The sequence below is a fragment of the Antedon bifida genome, chromosome 6 (genome assembly GCF_963402885.1).
Source record: "Antedon bifida chromosome 6, ecAntBifi1.1, whole genome shotgun sequence".
NCBI lineage: Eukaryota > Metazoa > Echinodermata > Crinoidea > Comatulida > Antedonidae > Antedon > Antedon bifida.
In genome coordinates, this window is record NC_136231.1 from 26,161,442 (window position 1) to 26,183,475 (window position 22,034).

Consider the following 22,034-nt stretch of genomic DNA (forward strand, 5'->3'; position numbering starts at 1 on the left):
ATGACGCGTCACAATTCGTTCGTTTTTCGCAGCATGCACGAAACTTTATTCGTCTTCATTATTATACGGTAATATAATAATAATTTATTGATTTATATAAAGCAATATCCTATTAGACTTAAGACTAAGACAATTAAAATGCATTACCAGAAGCAACAGTCTCAGGCTATCTGCAATTAATGCATACATTTAATCCGAGCAGCTTGGAGGAAATCCACAAAATCAGTCAAAGCAGACAGTGGGCCCAATGGGGCTATTCAAAAGAAGTAAAATAAATAAAGAATACCATCAATTTAATTAACAACTGATTTAATATATTATGTAATACTCATAAATAAAACTTATTTAAAGTCACATAATATTCATTTTGAAAAAAAAATGGATCGAAAAAAATATATGATGATGATGATGATGATTAAAAACCCCAGCAATTTAAAATAAAAAATGAGCCAACCAACAAAGCAATTTGTTAAATTAACCGGTTTTGGGGATTTTTTTTGTTGTTTCTATGAACTCATTATTTATGTTCAATATGTGTTCTCTTAAAACTACAAAATATCCTTTTTTTAGACTTTGATTTTTGTTTGAGGAGGAGAAGAGAAAGCGATATTGAAGAATGATGAATCCGCAGAACAAGCATGTTTTTTAACAATTCTTATAATACACCATTTACATTTTACGGATAGGCAACAATGGCACCAAAAAAGCGGGTGCCTTTTCTGGATACTAGGCATGACAAAAAACTAAGACAAATTTAATTTAAAATATGTACATAATTAAATGGTAATTAGTTTATATAATTTCTTTAATATTTTAAGAGTTTCATTTTGTGTTACCGTAAATCGTAACCGTAATATTGTACGCTGGGTTTCTGGCCAACTTTTCCGGTCAGCAACTCAAGTTTGTTTGAACTCTAACTTTATTTTATAAACTCAAAAACACTCAATCCTCCCCCACTCCCGAGATCAACATGCATTATCTCCTTAGTTTAAAAATACGGGCTGCATCATAAATTAAATGACCAGTCTTATCTTCATAATGTCATTTTGTCAATAGTTTTGTGACTCTAATAGTAACCCCTATGGGTTACTATTAGAGTAGTGGGTTATTATTATAGATTGACTTATAAGGTGAGTTACTATTAGAAGGGGGTTACTATTAGAGTGTGAGTTACTATTACAAGATTTACGGTATATATTCCAAATGTTTGGTGCGTGATAAAAATAGACTTAGCCTACTGCTGAAACTGGTAAGTCTTCTAAGTCAACTGCATGCAGAATGAGGGCAGTGTTTGTATAATTCAATTAAATGAGAATTTTCAAAATGTTTTCTAGAACCAAACAATAAAATTATTTTGATTTTTATGTTGTATTAAATGTTATAAACAAATTAAACTGATTCTTGGAGGTTTTACGAATAATCCTTTTATCCTTATAGATGATACGCCAAATCTCTAAACTTTATCCAAACTAAATAGGAGTCCGATTATCATCATGAAATTAAAAAAAAACCTATATACCAGTAAACAATTCTCTCATTCTTTGCAGACATAACCTCGGAATTTTATTATTTTATGTATTTCAGGGCTGCCGTAAATCTTTGTAGAGCCATCATGGTTTAACATTTTTTTATTTTCATTTTGTTAAACATTCATCCTAATGTTTTACTTTCCATGAAGATGAGGATTGAACATTATCCGACCACTGTGAGAGAGATTCGTCCATTGTGATATGGATTATAGAAATATCACCATACGACTTAAATAAAACTTAAATCACAAAATCAATTGTTAAAATGTTTGCTGTAAAATTTAGGCTACTAATCATCGTCACACCTGAACTCGGATTGGGTCCATTCTGAGAAGATGGATTTATATGCCTAATTAAGTGGTAGGCCTACCGTATTTTATTTTTCTCACTTGAAAAACGGGTCGGTGAAAAAAAGAACGTCCTTTAATTTCATTTATGGTTTTGATTATCAAACATGCTTCTAAAAAATCGACATTAATAAAAATGCGTAAATTTTTGCCAGTTTTCAATATACTCAGTCAGACTGGCGTTTTTTTCTTTAAATCAGACTCGCCATGTCCATAGGAAAAGAAATAACTGGTTTGATAAAGGCTTTGCGTTAAGTACTTCTTACATATTTTTGCTTTAACATAATTAAAATGACTCAGCCCAAACTTAGACTTATATCACCATTATTTAATCACCGGCTGGAATCTTTAAAAAGATGCTTCACGAAGAAACGTCATGACAGAATGATCAATCTTTTATTATAATTATTATATCAATGAAACGATCAATTTAATATTATTTTGTCAATATTCTCAATGCTATTTCCTCCTTATACTTCTTATATTTCGGTGTCTCATGCTCATCTTTATTTGTTGGGCTACTTAAAGCCACTGTGTTTGTTTTCTTTTTGCCATGCATGCATTTTCGCCATACATTATTTTTATACCATCATTATTATAGCGTTCATCATTATCATAATGATATCTTCGCCCTGTGTTCAGATATTAATAAGCGTTCTTCATTGTTGCCAATATAATACCCGCGTCATCACGATTTAGTGTATAAGACGAATGGTGTAGACGGATATACGTATAGCCTCCAATATCCAGCTTCTATATGCAGCTCATGCTTGAGTGCACACGGTAAATGGAGTTCACTGGTGAAAGCTTATTCGTAGTGTAGGTCTAGCCACTATACAGTTAATATCATGCATAGTCCAGAAAATCATAAAAAGATGGAGGAAAATGAACACTATTTTAATACTAATTTCTCAGTGAAGGAAGAAATTGGAAAGTAAGATATGTTTTGTTATTTATCTAAGATTAATTGTCTACAATGTAAGCTTATTTACAGTTAGGTAAATGTGTTTTTCGTTGGGGTTTGTGAGAGATGTATCGAGATGATGTGATGTGTTTTTAATTTTCAGAGGTGCCTTTAGTGTGGTAAAAAGATGTTTACATATTCCAACAAGTCAAGAATATGCGGCTAAAATCATCAACACTAGTAAAATGAGTGCAAGAGGTAAGAGCGCAATTATTATTAGATTCTATATAAATTTGACATTTACCGACAATTAATTGTAGTTAATGGTCTAAGCTGCGATACCTAGGCTTCGTCTAGGCCAGTAAAATGTGGTTCCGGAGAGCACAGAGTAGGCGTGGTTTTTAACCTGAGTTGTATGGATGTTTTGTACGTGGATTTTAAAGGTACAAAACCATGCAATCTAGAAGCAATAGGATGCATAGAGTTATTTTAGAACTAAGTAAAGCAATAATTTTGTTCTGGAATGTGTGAATTTACTGTTAAAAATAATATGGATAGTTAAACTTTATGGTAAACACAAAATTTGATAATATAATTTAATGTTTAATAATTCCTTTGCTCTGCTGAGTCTAGTATAGTACAGACTAGATTAGTTATTTGTTTGTATTGGTAAACTTGATGCTTTTTTTAGATGCTTTATGCTACTGTGTACAGTATAGTAATTACAGGCAAACCAACGTAAACAAACAATTCAATATTTTCTTGGGGATATATTGATTGAGAGAGATAATGTTGTTGGTATGATTTATTCAAACAAAATAGCGTGTATTTAAACAAAAACAACATCCATCTACTTTGACTAAAAACTTAAAATAAATGAAATACAAAACAAAGATGAGCAGGTTTTTTACTTTGTTGGTAGTTAACCTTTGGTGCTGTGGCACATTAATTTCGTATTCAGAGTTGATCACATTGTTATGTTAATAAAGTCAATTAAAAAAATGTACTTCTCTGAAAAGACACAATGTAGTTCATAAGTTAAAGGTCATAATGATGATGTCAAAGTGCGATAAAAAGCTTTACATTTTTGATGACCTAGCAATTAGTTACTTCATGTTAATTAAATTAGGTGTTTGTATTTGTAGGAAATTCTTTCTCACTCACTTTCTTTACACAGTTTTTGTGGATGGTAGTAGATCCAGGTGACAACACAATGCATTAGGTCATGGGTCATCGCAAAGCAAAAGCTTAATAAAAGTCTATCCTAGAAAGGATTTGCATCTAGGACACTGGGTCTGGCAGGGAAAATCCTTTCCATTAAACTAAAAAAAAAAATCATGATGAACTACTACTAGAATTGTGATACTGTATTATACCTACAGTACTCTACTGTCACTAATCTTCTTTCCCTATCAGTGAATACATTAAAAGCTGGGTTAATGTATCTGTCTACACTATCAAACTTCATGTGACAAAAAAATGTGATGTACCCATATATGGACATGATGATGTCATACCACTACCATTTTTGGTTATATCACTGCCACTATTTGGGTACAACACACTTTTTTTGTCAAACTAGTTTGATAGTGTAGACAGAGCTTTATGATTTATCACACCACACATCACACAGCCAATGCTAAAATTATTAAATCAAAAAATATAAAATACTAATGGATTAGATTTAAACTAAGGATTGTGGGATTGTAATGCTGTACATTCATTTGTCTTTCATCACAAAAAAGTAGTTCACTTTAAACAGGAAGTTAGTTACCAAGCTATTCATGCATCGCATAAACTTGATACATTATCCTAATACATTTTTGTGTTTTTTTTATACTAATAAAACAATAGTATGTATTATATGTAAATGTATTTCTCATTGCAATTAAATGTAAATGTGAAGGAATAACCTGTGACTTGTAGCCTACTGAGCTCAATTGCCCATACAGGTGTGGAAATTACTTACAGCAACTTCCTTCTCCCCAAATGTCTCTCCGTTTCGTTCAGCTGTTACTAAATGGAGCATTTGTCTTTCCATAAAGACAGTGGCTGAGATGGACCAGTACACTGGGTTAACCTCTGATTCTTCCAAAAGATAAATCAGGATTCTTTATACAAATCGTGGTCGTTTGAGATTGTCATTAGTTGAAAGATGGTCAGGTCTACTACTAGGCCCATCAATAAAACACAGCCATAGAATTTGGCCACAGAGTAGAACTGTTATTGACGATGCTCTCTATAAGGTTTTTTTCTTTAGCGTTTGGATGGCAAAAATATGAACATCAACATACAGAACTAACCAATATAAATGTGAACATCAACATACAGAACTAACCAATATAAATGTGAACACCTGTAGGTATATTAGTATTAATATTGTACAGAATGTTTTAATAATGTGTAAGACCTCTAATTATGAAGGGAATGCTAGGTTTAAATTGAAATTGTTTTCTAGTCAGGAAAGAGGTGATTGATGAACACACAATGACAATACAGTTTATGCAATATCAATGTGATATAACTGATCCAAAGTCTACCAAATTCAGCACTATACACATTATTATAATTTAAACATTCATATTTTCGCAAATGTATTTTAAAGTACGTGCATGTTGTGTGGATCACCTAACGCGTCCTATTGATGAGTTCAAATCTAGTTTTTGTTTTAAATAAATGTTACATACCTGTAATAACATAATCAATATTTGATAGTTACACCTTAACAATCTGCATGTCATGTTGTAAACAGTAAGGTATTTTATTTCATGTTAACTATACTTTAATGTCACTATAATTTGCCAAGCATGGTTTAAATAAAGACAGAAACTAAATATATCAATCTTACTGACATACATTCTCATGACCTTTTTTAATTATTACTGTAGTAGTAGTAGTAGTTAGCCAAAGTTATCTGTAAAAAAATATTTAAACCAAATGTTTTTTTGGAAAGCTTCCAATTTGGGGTTTGGAATACTTTTGGATTAATGTTCAGCAAAAAACTATAGTGATGTGATAGATAGTGATAGTGATGATATACTGATGATGCTAATATTTAATAAATAATTAATAATCATATAAATTAATAATAATAATCATATAAATAATAATAATAATAAAATTTATTTTATTTTGCAACCTAAAAATTGTATTTTTATTAATTTTTCCAAACCTTTCCATATTTTCTATTGAATAAATTAATTTGAATATTTTCTTTGTTGATAACCTAATTTACTCTATCATTATCGGCATTAGTAGTCAATTCCTATATTATACTTAAAATTTGAAAATAACTGCAAATGACGACTCTCCATTGAATAATAATTTGTTAAACTTATTAATAAATATTCCTGTTATTATGATCTTATTTATAATTAATTTGATTACTACATTTATTATTTCTCTGATACCTGCTTACTACTATTATTTGTATTCGAAGTGTAGAAAAAAAAAAGAAAAAAAAAGTATAGGTTATGTGTAGTGCATCATGATTATGTCGTCGCTATATGCAACATGCTGGTCTGTACAGTCTGTCATCCGCTGTTGTATAATCTAGGATAATCTGCTGTACATCGCTACAAATGGAAATACCTCATCACTTCTATGGTGTTATTTAGTGTTTGAATTCAAAGCTATGCAGCTTAGCTATCTTGAGTGTGAGATGAAACTGTAGAAGGATTAAGATGGATTGCCACAGTTAAAAAATCATCATTACTATCATCATCATTATCACTATCATCATCATCGTCACCATCGTCATCACTGTCATCACCATCATCATCACTATCATCATAATCATCATCATTACTACAGTATCATCATCAATATCATCATCACTGTCATCATCACTATCATCATAATCATCATCATTACTACAGTATCATCATCAATATCATCATCACTGTCATCATCACTATCATCATAATCATCACTACTGTATCACTATCATCATTACTATCATCATCAATATCATCATCACCATCACTGTCGTCACCATCACTGTCATCATCAATATCATCATCATCATCAATATCATCATCATCGTCATCATCAATATCATCATCGTCGTTGTCCATTCATCATTATCATTATCGTCGTCAATTATCACTATCATCATCGTCATCATCGTCAATTAACACTATTTATATCATCATCATCATCATAGTCAATTATCACTATCATCATCATCACCATCATCATATTTATCATCATCACCATCACTGTCATCATCAATATCATCACTATCATCCTCACCATCATCATTATCAATATCATCATCATCATCATCATCAACATCACTGTCATCATCATTATCAACATCAATTATCATGGTCTGATAAATCGTTTGCTCATCTGGTTTTTATAATGGTATATACTATTACAAAATTAAATTCACACAGAGAATTTTATAATCAATTGTAATGTTTATATATTGCGTAATTGAACTTTTGAAGATGCAAGCTTATTGGACATTCTCACAAAATGAGAAATTAAATTCATACTGTAGAAACACAATCCTATGTAAACAGTTCACAAAAATGAGTTAAATTAATATGATTGAGAATAGTTTAATTAAAAATTACATGAGAAATTCAAAGAAATAAATAGAATTTAATTACATAACTGACAGGGATGAAGATTAATAAGTACAAAGTCTTTGATTATCAATATTTTTAAAGCAATATTGTACAACACAAATAGCAACATAAATTATGCTTTATGTATAGAATGATGCTCATGTTTTAACATTACTGTAGGCCTAGGCACCATAAACCAAATAAAATTATATTTTACTGAATCTTTCTTTGATACTTTTTATTCAATTATAGAATTCGATTTCATGGAATTTTCACCGTAAATTTTCTTTCAATTTTAATAACCTTATTTTAATCTGTTGGTGGCTATAATTATTTTAAATAACCTGACTATTATAATAGTAAGTAGCATTTAAATATAAACTGGCCATTCCTTCCGCTTAATAATGTATACCACATCTGTGCAGTTGACTTATGTTTAATTAGTTGATTGATTAACTAATTAATTTAAACACAATTTTACATCTAGCAAGCCAGAATTGTAATATGAGAATAGGTGTTGCAATTAATATTATTTTAATATCAGTGGAACCTTTCCTTTGGGACAATTCAAGGGACAACCCAATTAGGGGACACTTCCGAAGGTGTCCCTTTAATAGGGTTCCACTGTACTAAAGGGGACACTTTGATGTGTCCCTTTAATAGGGTTCTACTGTACTGAAGGTGTTAAACTTACTATCTATATGGCTATACATATACATTGCTATACTGTAGTTTGTGACGTACAGTTATGAATGATTATATTTTTTTAGGTTTTAATGTTTTGTAATACATTATATTTATTTTATTCTTTAATTGAATTGAAAAATTATAGTTTGGTGATCCTGGAACAAGCAAAGATTGTGAAGCATCACTGTCGTCACTTTAGGGATGTTCTGCTCCATCGGCAAACAAATACAAAAAATAACCAAATAAAATACTACTGTACACTTCAATTGATACAGTGAAATGTGTTATATTCCAATTAATATTATTTTAACTTGGATGTTATTATGTATTTTATCATCATCTGAAAGTTTAAGCAACCGTAACCACCCACGACGTTGTCTATTATTATCTGAAGGTCTACTACAAATAGCAAATATATAATAATAATAATAAATACCTTTGAGTGCTAACGTTATGTGCAGTATGGGGCATGATACTCTATTATTACTGACTCTTACTTCAAGAAGTCAACAGATTAACTAGCCTAATATCTAATACCTGATTAATAAATGTCTAATTTTATAAAAAAATTATAAATTATTGGTGTGATTTATAATAATATAGTAATTAGTACATGTAGTAGATATTTAAAATTGCTTGTTTAATTTTGTGTATACTGCCCCGTGGGAGGGGGAAGTAGACATAATGTCGATGCCTTGTATAGTACAGTATTAATGTAAGACTACAAAAGAGAGTACATGTTCACTGTATATGAATTCTTGTATGGATCTGGCTGTAACATTATTTAAACTCTACACAATTCATAAGAAAGCACATCTGCAAAAGTAATAAGGATATGAATTATTATTCATTTTTTTACAGTACTTTTTTTCGGAAACACATAAATGAATAAAATATTTTTACACCTCACTAAAGCCACTGATGTCCTTTTCATAATTCCTTATTATCTCTTACTGTCCCACATAAAGGGTCTTTCACACCTGTTTCGACACGGTCCCAGTCCGGCACTGGAAAATCAAATCGAATGTCAATGTTTCATTTTCACAACGCTCCACACAACCAAGCGATATGAGCCACGTAAAAACAAAACATTAATGTTTGATTTGCCGGTGCCGGACCGGAACTGTGCCAGAACATGTGTGAAAGACCCTTTAGTCTAGGCAATTGATCTTTTTAATTACCCCAAGTAGAATGGCTGAGCGGTTAAAGCATGGCATCGCAAGTTATCCAATCTCCTTGACCATACTGGCAGGCTAAGGAATTAAACTGGAAGTCCAGGCGGTGTGTAGTCCCCTGACTTGTGTGTACTTTAAAGAACCCAGTGCTTCTTTCGGAAGAGTAGGGGTTATTCCAGTATTATACTGGTCCATCTCAGCCCCCGTCGTTCATGGCTGCTGTGGGTTCGTAGAGCGCGTAAGCCGAAAAACCAATTAAATCTGCATATTATCTATTTTACTTGTTTCTTACAATCGTGGTAAAATAGACAATGCATATTCTTCACCACATTTATATTGATACAATAAGAAGTCATATTTTTTGTTTTACTTGTCCAGTATTTATAACTTCTAATAATTTTAATAGTTTATATGTTCATACAGAAGACAGTTGTACTACTGTATATAATGATTTTTTTGTCAAACTAGTTTGATAGTATAGACAAAGCGTTAATGTTATATTTTAATGACATCATTTCTTGGTAAATTTGTTTAACGACTTTGCTTCATGTCAAAATCATTGGCTTGAATTCTTCAAGCAACACTGTATGAATAGGTTGATGTAATGATTGCCTAGCAACAACCTACAGGCTATGCAAATCTTTAACACATTATCAATGTTTATGTTAAAATGTTGCTATTCACAAAGCTATATCTGTTTTGAATATGTATATTATGAATAAAATAAAATTACTGACATTTCCCTGTTAAGGGTAAATAAATAATAGTAACAAGACTTTCTTATGTTTCAACAATCAAGTACAGTAATGTGTATATGTACGTGTAATTTAAAAACAGACTCTGATAATAATAAAATTTGCATTGATTTTTGTAATTCTGATATTAGAACTAAAGGCTATTCTACCACCAAACTGCAACATGATTACAACTGACTCTACACAAAACTCAATTTAATTTTAAAAGCTCATTTAGTAATCTTCTAATTTATAATTTCTAATTTAACCTTAAAAATTGTGAAAATAATGTTCTGCTATTACAGTCAGTCAATATTTCAAACCATTGGAAATAGTTGTTATTTAACTATAGTAAGTACCACAGTAATAATACTGTATATAACCTGTAACATTGGCATGGTACATACAAACTGAAAATACATTTTCCAAAAAAACCCTCCAATCTGATGTATGGAGATAGGCCCTTGTCGCTTATTAATTAGGGTTAGGTCAAATTGTACCTTGGTCAGCACCAGTTGTGTCTAGGTCATCTCGGAATCTCCTATATAATAGGTTAAAAAAAAGGAGATGGAAAAACAATTTTTGTTTTCTTTTCCTAAATAATGTCTGTAATATTATGTGCAGTACTACTGGTAATTTGAAAATATTAACCTTCAAGCTTTGATAGCTTGTAACATAATAATACATATTTGCTTTTTATTTTGATATGTGACATAATTATTATTTAAACATTTTTAGAGAAAGAGATCCACTGTTCTATAATCTCACTCTTGATTCATTCTTTTAGTTTGAACTGTTGATTGTAATTGTTTAAACTGCTAACATTATTGTGGACAAAAATTTGTTGAAAATTGTGTATTAAAAGAATATTGTCTAGTTCCTAGGTAATCCATCAAAAAGGACCCATGCTGCCAAATTAGGCTTGAAATTGTGAGAAAACAGTTTGATGGTGATGAATATAAAAAGCGCAAGATAAAAGCTGATTGCATCAAAATGTAACTGCTTTTTTTAGTGGTAATGCGTCAGGAGGATTAATAGTCATCTGAATCTATGAATAGATTCTCGATTTAATGTAAGGTTGCGTCTTTTAGATATTGTATCCATGAACATATTATGCGGTGGCTATCTAGCGTTATTGTTATCCTGTTTTTAGCACCACGTTTTATCCCATTCAAACGCGCCATCTGCTGTCAAAATATCGTTTTGTCTTTTTTCCATTTCAATATATTTTTTTTTTGCATTGTGATGCTCGTTTAGACTTTGATTTGCGAACCACAATTGTCATGACAATCTCATTAAATATGTTTTGGTCAAAAAGCAAAGACTGTGTTCACACACACCATTGATAAGTGTATATAGAACAGATACAGTAAAGCTCTGTCTACACTATTAAACTTTATGAAGACAAAAATGTGATGTGGTGCCCATACATGGACATGATGATGTCATATCATTATTTGAGTACAGTATATCACTACCATATTTGGGCACATCACATTTCTTTGTCACATAAAGTTTGATGGTGTAGACAGTGCTTATGAGCCAAATCAGAGTTACATTACTTGATGGTCAAGCAAGTAAATTAAATATAGATAACATTATACAGGTAAACAATCGTATCTAAATTTATGAATGATGAATGAATAATTGAAAGTTAATCACGATAGTGACACTACTAGACACATTAATGTTTTATCTTTGTACTTTACTTAATCTTTTAAGTATAGACTAGACTGGGTATAAGTCTATTTTTTCCTATCCTTAAGAACCCAAGTATTCTTTATAAGTTGACTTTAAGATAGTGTCTTTGCTGTCCTTCAGTACCACGCTGTCCTCTTGTGATTGAGAGAATGAGTTGAGCCTTTTACGAAGCAAGGATAAGTTGAGGTGGTAGGCAAAAAAGTGGGAAACTAGAGAATCAACAATCTAATATATTACACAATTTTTGACATAGTGTAAAACATGTTTTGATTTAGTTTATTGGTGTTTCTTGACAGTGTATATTAATACTCAATAATTTGACAAAATTAACTTTGCTATGGCATGGCGTCTCTACAAAATTCCCTAAATTTAGTAGCGACGTAATATGTTTTTGAATAGAGTGGCATTGAAAAGAATTGCCACAAAATCCTCTATTGTGTACTGTGTAAAGTAATATGATTACTATACAGTACTTTGTTTAAGATAAAGCTTGGTTCCCACTAGGATGCAACGCAAGGATGTAAGCCGCAGCAAAAGCGGAATTGACCAATAAAAAAGCAACAGTTCAAATAGTCTATCAATTTTGATTGGTCAATTCGCTTGCTTTGAGGCTTACATCCTTGCATTGCGTCCTAGTGGGAACCAAGCTTAAAAAATACTTGGAACTAAAACAATAAATTTGCTTCAGGAATCAATTAGTTATAATCTATGGCTTTGTCATATTGGAATTTGATTTCCTGCTTGTATGAAAACCATAAGAAGTTGTTTCCGTGTTGGGCCTGACGTTTGTTAACTGAAGTGTGCTATTACAGGGCTAACACTGCTTTTAAAATAATTCAAATTACAATTTTTTCTAAAGAATCAATATGCTTGCACTGAAAATTCTTATGTATAGCTTAATGTAATTAAATTGTTGTTGTTAATATTTATTTTTTCTGCTACTGTATAAATGGGTGTTACAGTAAATAGCTTCTGTTTTCATATATTGTCTAATTAATAAAACTATATATCCAACGACTTCATTCATCTAATCTAGTCATTGCCAGATGAAGATTTGTTGAAACGTCACACACGTACTGTACGTATTCATGTATAGTACTAGTGGGATGACCCCCGAGTTCAACTTCGTGTTTCACAGCATTGATAGTGTATTATGGGGTATTGTTGTTGACAAATCATTGATTACAAAGTTTATAGAGTAAATTTAACCTTAAGCCCTGTCTACACTATCAAACTTTATGTGACAACAAAATGTGATGTGCCCATATATGGACATGATGATGTCATAGTACTACCATACTTGAGCATATCACTACCATATTTGGGCAGATCACACTTTTTTGTCAAACTAGTTTGATAGTGTAGACAAACTTTAGCAGGCCATTATATATTTATTTTTGCAAATATTTTATATAATGTACCTTGTCAGTCACGGTTGAGAAGGAAATGAGGTTAACGGCCTTGACTTACATCCTGGTTAGGTCTTTGATTCAATAGATCTTACCTGACTTCTTTGGTCAAAAGATAAAGATTTAAAATTTTCTTCTGCGCGAGGAAATAACTGGCACTATAGTATTAGTAGTATGCTATAAGTATGTGAAAAATATTAAAATATTATTTTTAGCTACAAATTTACAATGCTTGATGTTGGAGGTTCACTAATTCTTAATTTTATGATGACCACTTTAAACTAATAACTTATTGGATCATATATTCCTTAAGTTATAAGAATAAAATTAATTGTATACTGTACTGTACAGTAAATTTAATTCCATACTTTGCAGTATGTAAAGGTAAATGCTATACTGTAATTTCGAAAATTAAAATCAGCACTTCTTTTCACCAATTTAGATCCTGACAATTCTCCCCTTCCCTCCCCACAATTTTGGATCAAATCCCCCTCACCACAATTTTGGATCAATTCCCCCTCCCCACAATTTTGGATCAATTCCCGCTTCCCCACAATTTTGGATCAATTCCCGCCTCCCCACAATTTTGGATCAATTCCCCCTCCCCACAATTTTGGATCAATTCCCCCTCCCCACAATTTCAAAATTCTGGATACGCCACTGGTACTATTAATACTACCAGTTATTTTGGTGTAAATGGCACTCTTCAGTTATATTGATATTTATGTCAAAATAGTGAATATTGCTTTGTTATGCAACATCTTTCATATAGAATTTAATTAGATAATTCAGTTACCAAGATGATTGATAGCATATGACATTATTGATGATGTAATCACACTTATTAAAAGATGAATGTTAACATTTGAAGTGCTAAACTAATTATAATATAGAATTGTTCTTGGAAAAGAATTATAAATGTTGGATTGGAACTACGGTATTATGTTTTAATGATCTTTCAGGGCCCACCCACGCCACTTTAATTTATAATTTCTAATTTTGTATCTTAGATTTAATTCAATATTAAAATTAAAATTGAATTATTGATTGATTGATTGATCAATTTCAGAATAAAAATTGAATATACAACAAACAATGGACAAAAGGAAAATCACACTAAAAGAGATTTCAAGATTTTTATTTTATGCCAACATAAGCCCAATTTTAGAATAACAAAATTGCTGTTTGATTGTGTAGACAGAGCTTTTATACTGTATGTATGGATATCAAAAGTAATAAATATAATTGACCTAATAATTATATTTTGTGTTTATCTAACAAGCTATTATCATTTCCTGAATTGGTCAGTCAATCTGTATGTGGGAGAAAACAAAATCTTGAAAACCTGTAGGTGTGGAATTAGTACGTTGTTCTTTGCTGCCATTTACTAGACCATGAGTTATGTACTGAATTAGATAGCGCTTAGGAATTTATATTATTACACTCCTTGTGTAATACTTATATCTAATGGTGTTTTGATATTATTACCATATATTCACGAGAGGTATAAAGCTCTATCTACACTATCAAACTAGCTTGCCAAAAAAAGTGTGATGTGCCCAAATATGGTAGGGATATGCTTAAATATGGTAGTGATATGCTTAAATATGGTAGTGATACTGATACTGTATGACATCATCATGTCCATATATCGGCACATCACATTTTTTTGTCGCATAACGTTTCATAGTGTAGACAGAGATTTACTTTATACTTGGGTCAAATTATAATTTCAACTCATTTCAATTCAACATCAACAAGTCGCCCCTCTTAGACATACATAAAAGTATAACGTTAAGTACAATAACATAAACAAAAAAAGTACTTATAGTATTAGCAAATAGGTCATGTAATATTTTATTTCAATTATACATCAATAACCAAAATTTACAGGATGTCTTAAACAGTAACATTTTTAGATTCATATAATTACATTATTAATACAAATAAATAAATATTATTATACTTCAACTATTGTACTGTACAAATCCAAACAAATAAGCTATAATATTCCAACATTTAATTATATCATCATCAAGATTAGTGAACTTTTTGCTTTTCAATAAATTTTATTTAAATTTGAAATTTCGAACAAAATAATTATTCATACACTTGATAGAGCATATTGTGAATTATATTTCTATTAAAGAAAGCATACTAAAATGAAAGTTATAAATAATAATCTTTTATTGTATATTGACTTTATCAAATATAATTAAAATTAAATTTATTTTGCATATTTGTACCATCTTAGACATAAATAGCTGTAGCGTGTTAAAGCCCATTATTAATTTTTCGAGTAAAACACTGTTGATCGCTAACAGTAGGCTACAGCCGTTGTAAGCCTACTATAGACTACTGTATCTACTGTATGTTGCCTATTATGGTAGTATTTTTGATGAATTACCAAATTTTGCTTTTAGTTTTGAAATAATGAATACAAAAATTTCCTAAAAAGATTGTTTTTTGACACAAATGATCTAATATAAACAAATTGCGCTCTCTGACTGGAATTTAGGACCGAAATCTAAAACATATAATAGTAGATGAGTACAAAAGCTTTTGTACTCATCTACTATTATAGGTTTAAAAACCACGGTGTTCAGATAGGAGTGCCTTTTTTTGGAATTAATATTGTTAGAAAATGGAAATTTTCGATTACATTTGTGTCTTTTAGACCAGTTGAATCTTGTCATCATTGCAGTCACTAATAGGTCAAAATATCTGTCTGTAAGGGTATTGGCTAGTTATGATTATAAAATACCAAACAAAATTAATAAATATGTTAAATAATTTCATCATATATAATAATCAATTTTATACAGTAATGTATTAATTTGTGTTGTTTTTAATATGATTCTTTACTAGCCCTAAGGTGTGATTAGTGGCTAAGTATAACATGTTTTACTACCCTGGAGATTTAAGTTTTTTTTTGCTGCCCTGGATGATAGTTTGCAGCATGATTATTGCCACCCTGGATGATAGTTTGCAGCATGATTATTGCTGCCCTGGATGATAGTTTTCAGCATGATTATTGCTGCCCTGGATGTGTTGACAGTGAATAACCCCTCATCATTCAAATGTGAAGAAGGACCACTTAATATCAGTTCTTTTTTTAATGAAGACCTGCACAGGTGATCCTCTTTAAAGATAAAATAATATAAACATGGGACATAAATTATTTAGCTTTGAACTTAATTTCCAGTTAATCCCACCTTTCATAAATTTACCATTATTTCTAAACCAAATTTTTTACAGATTTAATATCCTTATTATTTATTATTTTATTTAAACCAAAATCAAAATGTCTAAAAATATGTGAACATGCAATAGCACCTTGACTGTTGAAATTTAAGAAAATAATATATGTCGCATAATACAAAACTGGCAATCAATTGGCAAGGATATACTTTGTTGTGTTACTGTATAAAATTCGTAAATGAATATAAGTATAACCCATGTGCAGAAGCCTAATTTACAATTATCATTATTATACTCATCAAAATATTCTCCCCTTTCAACTTATAAACATTTATGTTCTATCCACTCTACCATTTTCATAAAGATTTTGTGGAACCATGTTATCATTATTTCTAAACCAAATTTTCTTATTTTAGACAGATTTAATATCCTTATTATTTTATTCACCAGCCTATCAGATTACAGACATATCAAAATGTCTAAAAAAACATACAAGAGTACCTTAACTGTTGAAATTTGTCACATAATACAAAAATGGTATGATCAATTAGCAAGGATACACTTTGTTGTGTTACTGTATAATATAGAAAATTAATAAGTACAATTATCATTACACTCATCAAAATATTCTCCCAATTCATTCAACTCATAAACATTTATCATTTGTATAAATTCTATTTAAAAAAAAAAATCAATTGATATTCCAAATGAATTGCTTATGGAGAGTTCACCTTCCAGAATTAGCATACATTACTAGTAAAACAGCCAAGTTTCCCGATGGCTTTATGAATATCAATTGTATGGCTTTGACTGTTAATTTACAAACACACCGTATCATAACAAAACTGGTGGGAATATACGAGTCAATACAATATTATCAAGGCTGCCTTACCCGTCTAATTTCACGCCGCCATTGTCTGTTTCAGTTGGTTGCTATGGTTACTGTTGACCTACGGATTAATTATCCCAGTAGCTGCTGGTATAGCACATATTTAAAGTTTAATGTTAATGCAGATCATAAATTTAACAAAATAAAATTGCAAATTTGATTCAATAATTGAAGATGCTTAGTAATAAGTGAATATTAAGTAAGCAGTAAGCATTCGCTTTGAACAATTTTCTGAAATCACATACAGTAATTTATTTAGAAATGATATGATAATTGGTATACATTTAATTTTTTACCTAAATTTAATTTTAAAACTATGCCAATTATCATCATATATTAAATATTATGTACTAAATTAATTTTTATTATTATTTATATATACCATTATCCATAACACATACTTTTTATATTTCTTTCATTTTTATTTTATAAAACATTAAATAACGGAAAGGACAACCAAAAACTGAATCAGCTATGTTTCCTACACACACCTTAAGCTCTGTCTACACTATCAAACTTTATGTGACAAAGAAATGTGATGTGCCCATATATAGACATGATGATGTCATATCACTACCATATTTGGGCATATCACTACCATATTTGGACACATCACACTTTTTTGTCAAACTAGTTTGAGACAGAGCTTTAGACACATTTAGTATCATTAATGGGGTGAAGTGAGAGAATATGAAATAAGGTTTAAGGTTGACTGTTCTATTCAAGTAGGTGAAGTCGCATTTAAAAGAACAGTCATCTTTCAACAAATGAAAATATTCTTCCCATTCAACGAATACAAACAATTTTTATTTGTTTTATAACACACCTACTGATTTATAGTAAACTAACACACCTACCTACACCTTTTAATTTTTGTCTCCCCTTAAGCTCTGTCTACACTATCAAACTTTATGTGACAAAAAAAATGTGATTTGCCCATATATAGACATGATGATGTCATATCACTACCATATTTGGGCATATCACTAACATATTTGGACACATCACACTTTTATGATAGTGTAGACAGAGGTTAATAAAGAAAGATGGTGCACTCTACAGGTGGGTTTCCCGTTTCTTGCAATATGACAGAATTGCACAACAATTTCACATTTATCATGATATTTAATTGAGATTGATTGAAAATGTATTATACCATTATTAAACTTCATTATGATTGTTTTACCAAACATTGCAAAAATATAAAAAGGATTTAACCATTGTCCATAGGTATGTTGTGAAAGATGTTCAACAATATTAATACTGGTATTTAACTAGTATTATGATTATGAGTAATAAACTGTGATATAGTTCGTTGTAAATAATAATAATAATATCCTGGATTTATATAGTACCTAATGTTGTGAAACCTCTAAGTGCTGAACATTATTACCCCAGTCATTTTTTCCTGATCAAACACGTATGTAAACATACTCCCATAATGCAGCTAGTAATCAGCGCAAAGTTGTGTCTTGATCTAACCGGGTTCCCATTTATACACCTGGGTGGAGAGAGGCAAACGTAAGTAAAGTATCTTGCCTAAGGATACAAGCAATGCGGCGGGAGTTGGATTCGAACCTCGATCTCACGATCAGTAGTCGAACGCCCAACACACTGCGCCACACGCCCTTATGTAGACATTATAAAGACATTATAATCATCTTATAAAGACATTATAATCATTTTATGATAATGATTGTTACAACAATGATGAAGCTGGAATAATTGTGAATATGCTACAAAAAAAAGAAAAGAAAGTACAACATACACACATTTTACAGTGGTTTGGCAACACACAAAACACACATATTTGGTTTACCTAATTATAATCTTTTCACCTATAATACATTGATTCCTTAGTTACTTTACTATATCAATGTTGCAACACCTTAGGCAAATGCGAGTAGGCAGGAATACACACACTAAAGGCTGAGACTGATTCAATGAGAACAATAGCATTGTTCAAAGATACTGTTATTATGGTATTACTATATGCTTGTGCATAGTATAGGGATACTGTGGTATATAATTAATTTTAAATTAACTACCGTATTACCTGATGAATAAGGACATTTTATAATAGAAGAAAAATAAAAGAACAGAATTCAATTGAGATGGTTCCCAGTATTAAAAATTATTCAGGTATCAATAAATGATAAATTACAGTATATATTATTATACAGACACAAATATTAAAAATATTTTTGGCATTGTTTCAATTTTTGTGCCATTCCTTTAGGCTACTAATATCAGACATTATGCAGCAGAAGAAAAAAAGGCAACTACGGAACGCCAGAAGTGCCTTCAATTGTAGGGTTTGCATTAATAATTAAAGTAAAGTTTGCAATTATAATTTAATAAGTAACGTCTTTTAGACTATACCCTCTGTTTTTTATAGAGATATTTCTTGTCTACAAATAATAGTGCATAGGTATCCATATAATGTCCAGTAATACAGCATGCAGATGACTAATTATAAGTGTAATCATGATTTTTTTTTTTGCAAAATTTATGCATTGCGGTAATTAGTCTCAACCCATCATTGTATCACTTGTGATTTCAATTTTTACTCTTTTTTTTCACATCACATTATTTTTCTTCTAATTTGAAAATGTCAAAACTACCTCAGTCATATGTTTTGTCAATTTTCCCTGCCTTTGTTATGTTGTGAAAATGATTAAGATAGATTTGCAGTAAATTTAAAATGAAAAATTGATAATTAGAAAAAAAAGATTTTCTGATTATATGAAGTTAAAGTACTGGGAGTATAAATATGCAAAATTATCGTTCAAATTATATGTCGTAAAGTGTTATGCATAAAATCACATTTTAAAATGGCTTCTATTTTTCTGATTTTAAACCTTTTCATATTACAAGCCCTATACAAATATGGGTATCAATTTTCTACTTGTCAACTTTTGGTAATTTGAATACAACATGATTCATGTGTGTAATTGCTACTTAGTACATTGTATCGCTCCTTACTATCAGTATGTGCTGATTAACCTATCTACACTAAAACATGAAATGTTATAGTGTATATACAGTAGCACTAATGTGTATTTAATATATTATCAGGTAATGTTTTTTTTTCTTAAGTAGTAGTATTCACAATTAATAATGATTGACAAATGATATAGGTGAAATACTGCCACTGCCACGACAAAAGACTGTTTAATGTTGTTGATTGATTGCTTGTAAGTAATAAATAGATGGGCTAATACGTGGGTTTAGGCTCCTAACATAAGTATTGTCATGGGAGTTGATATTATTAGTCATGTTGTTTCATTCTATTTCAACTGTCTTGCTATTTAATTAAGATTGTCATAAATACGATAAAATAACAAGAGTGTAGTAGACAGTTTATATTATAGATGTACTGTACATCTACTAGATTGTCAACTAGATAAGCAATGTGATGCAAAAGGAAGGAGTGAGATTGAGCAAATTCAGTGCGTGCGTTAATACGTAGGGGCGTTGACGTATTGCGTATAAATTGATCTACTAGATTGCGAACTAGATAAGTGATGCCAAAAGGGGAGAGATTGAGCAAATACTGTAGGTGCGAGACTAAATTGGTCGTTCCTATTATGCATATTTCTGTGTCTCCCATACATAGAATCTTTTTTTCAACTTTGTCTTATAAGTCTGCTCTCTAGCCAGTCTAATATTAATAATACCTCAAAGTTTATCTTCAGCCATAAAAGCTTTTAACACATGTAAAACTACTTTGGATATTAGCAGGTCATAGATCATAACTTCACATACACCACAAAATAAAGAAACATTGTTAAAAAACAAAAACTTGATTTTGAATTATAATAATAATAGACATGAAGCTATTTTCAATATTGCATGTTGTTCTACAAAACTTAGAAGCCTAAAAGTTGATCTAATCTAGAGATTGGCAGCAGTGGGCAATAACTTAAACTTAGAAAAGGTATAAAAGATATCTAATTTAGGATTTTGACAAAAACAGTTGTTATAAACAGACGAAATTCTACAAAAAAAAGACATTAACACAGGAAAATTGTACGGCGAATTGGGTCATAATTACATCCGATTAGTTAATAGAATGCATGACACACCCCTGATAAACATTGAATTACCAATTGCGCAAGGTATTTTGGGATGAATTTAAAACGCGTCAAGTCCGTTAAAAACTCGACAAATTTGTAAAAACGTGTCAAATTCGTTAACATTATGTAAACCTCCCGAAATTGTTAATCTCTTTCAATGTGATTATATTCAATATTAGACTAATATCACCATATGTTTACATCCATTCACAATTATAAACCGTTTGTAACCTTGTAACGTGTAACAATTACATTGATGGTCAGTTCCTTTTAATTATATGATTAGTGGTCAGTGTTGTGCTTAAATGCTCTAATAAGTACATGCTGTCATAAATTAAATCGTCAGATAACTTATTTATTTGCCAAGCGGTCAAGAGGTTGTGTCAGCGGACAAAGGGGTTGTGTCAGCAAACGAACGCCGCATTAGTAAAATATAAAACAATAATTACCCTAAAAGATGTTTAACAGTATTATTATAAGATAAAGATCATATTAAATTATTTTTTTAAACCTAGCTGGACAAAAAGGTTGTCATATCATAATCTACATCAATATAATTCTATGTGGTCACTCAGCGCTATTATTAGAAATGGACATCAATATCAATGGTGGAAGTAATCTTAATATATGAATCTCAGGATTCATTAAATTTTTAGTTAGATTTATTGCACCAGTCAAGAATCAGTATAGAGGTTTAAAAGTCAAAGGTCAATTTTGAAAAATACAATTAGTTAAATTAAACACCTATGAATCCAAATTCTGTATTTGTGCACTGTTTTATTTGTTTATTTATTTTTTAATT

The 22,034-nt window shown here is 30.5% G+C and overlaps 1 protein-coding gene across 9 annotated transcripts in view; it reads left to right on the top strand.

Annotated features, from left to right (window-relative positions):
- The first annotated feature begins 2,669 nt into the window (after positions 1-2,669).
- Positions 2,670-22,034, top strand: part of LOC144844250 (calcium/calmodulin-dependent protein kinase type II subunit delta-like) — a 127,721-nt gene continuing 108,356 nt past the window's right edge. For all 9 annotated transcript variants that reach the window (XM_078701068.1, XM_078701064.1, XM_078701067.1 and 6 more), the window contains exons 1-2: positions 2,670-2,810; positions 2,944-3,038. In XM_078701068.1, coding sequence (XP_078557194.1) covers positions 2,725-2,810; positions 2,944-3,038 — 181 coding nt within the window. In that variant the 5' untranslated portion in view covers positions 2,670-2,724. The remainder of the gene's footprint in view (positions 2,811-2,943; positions 3,039-22,034) is intronic.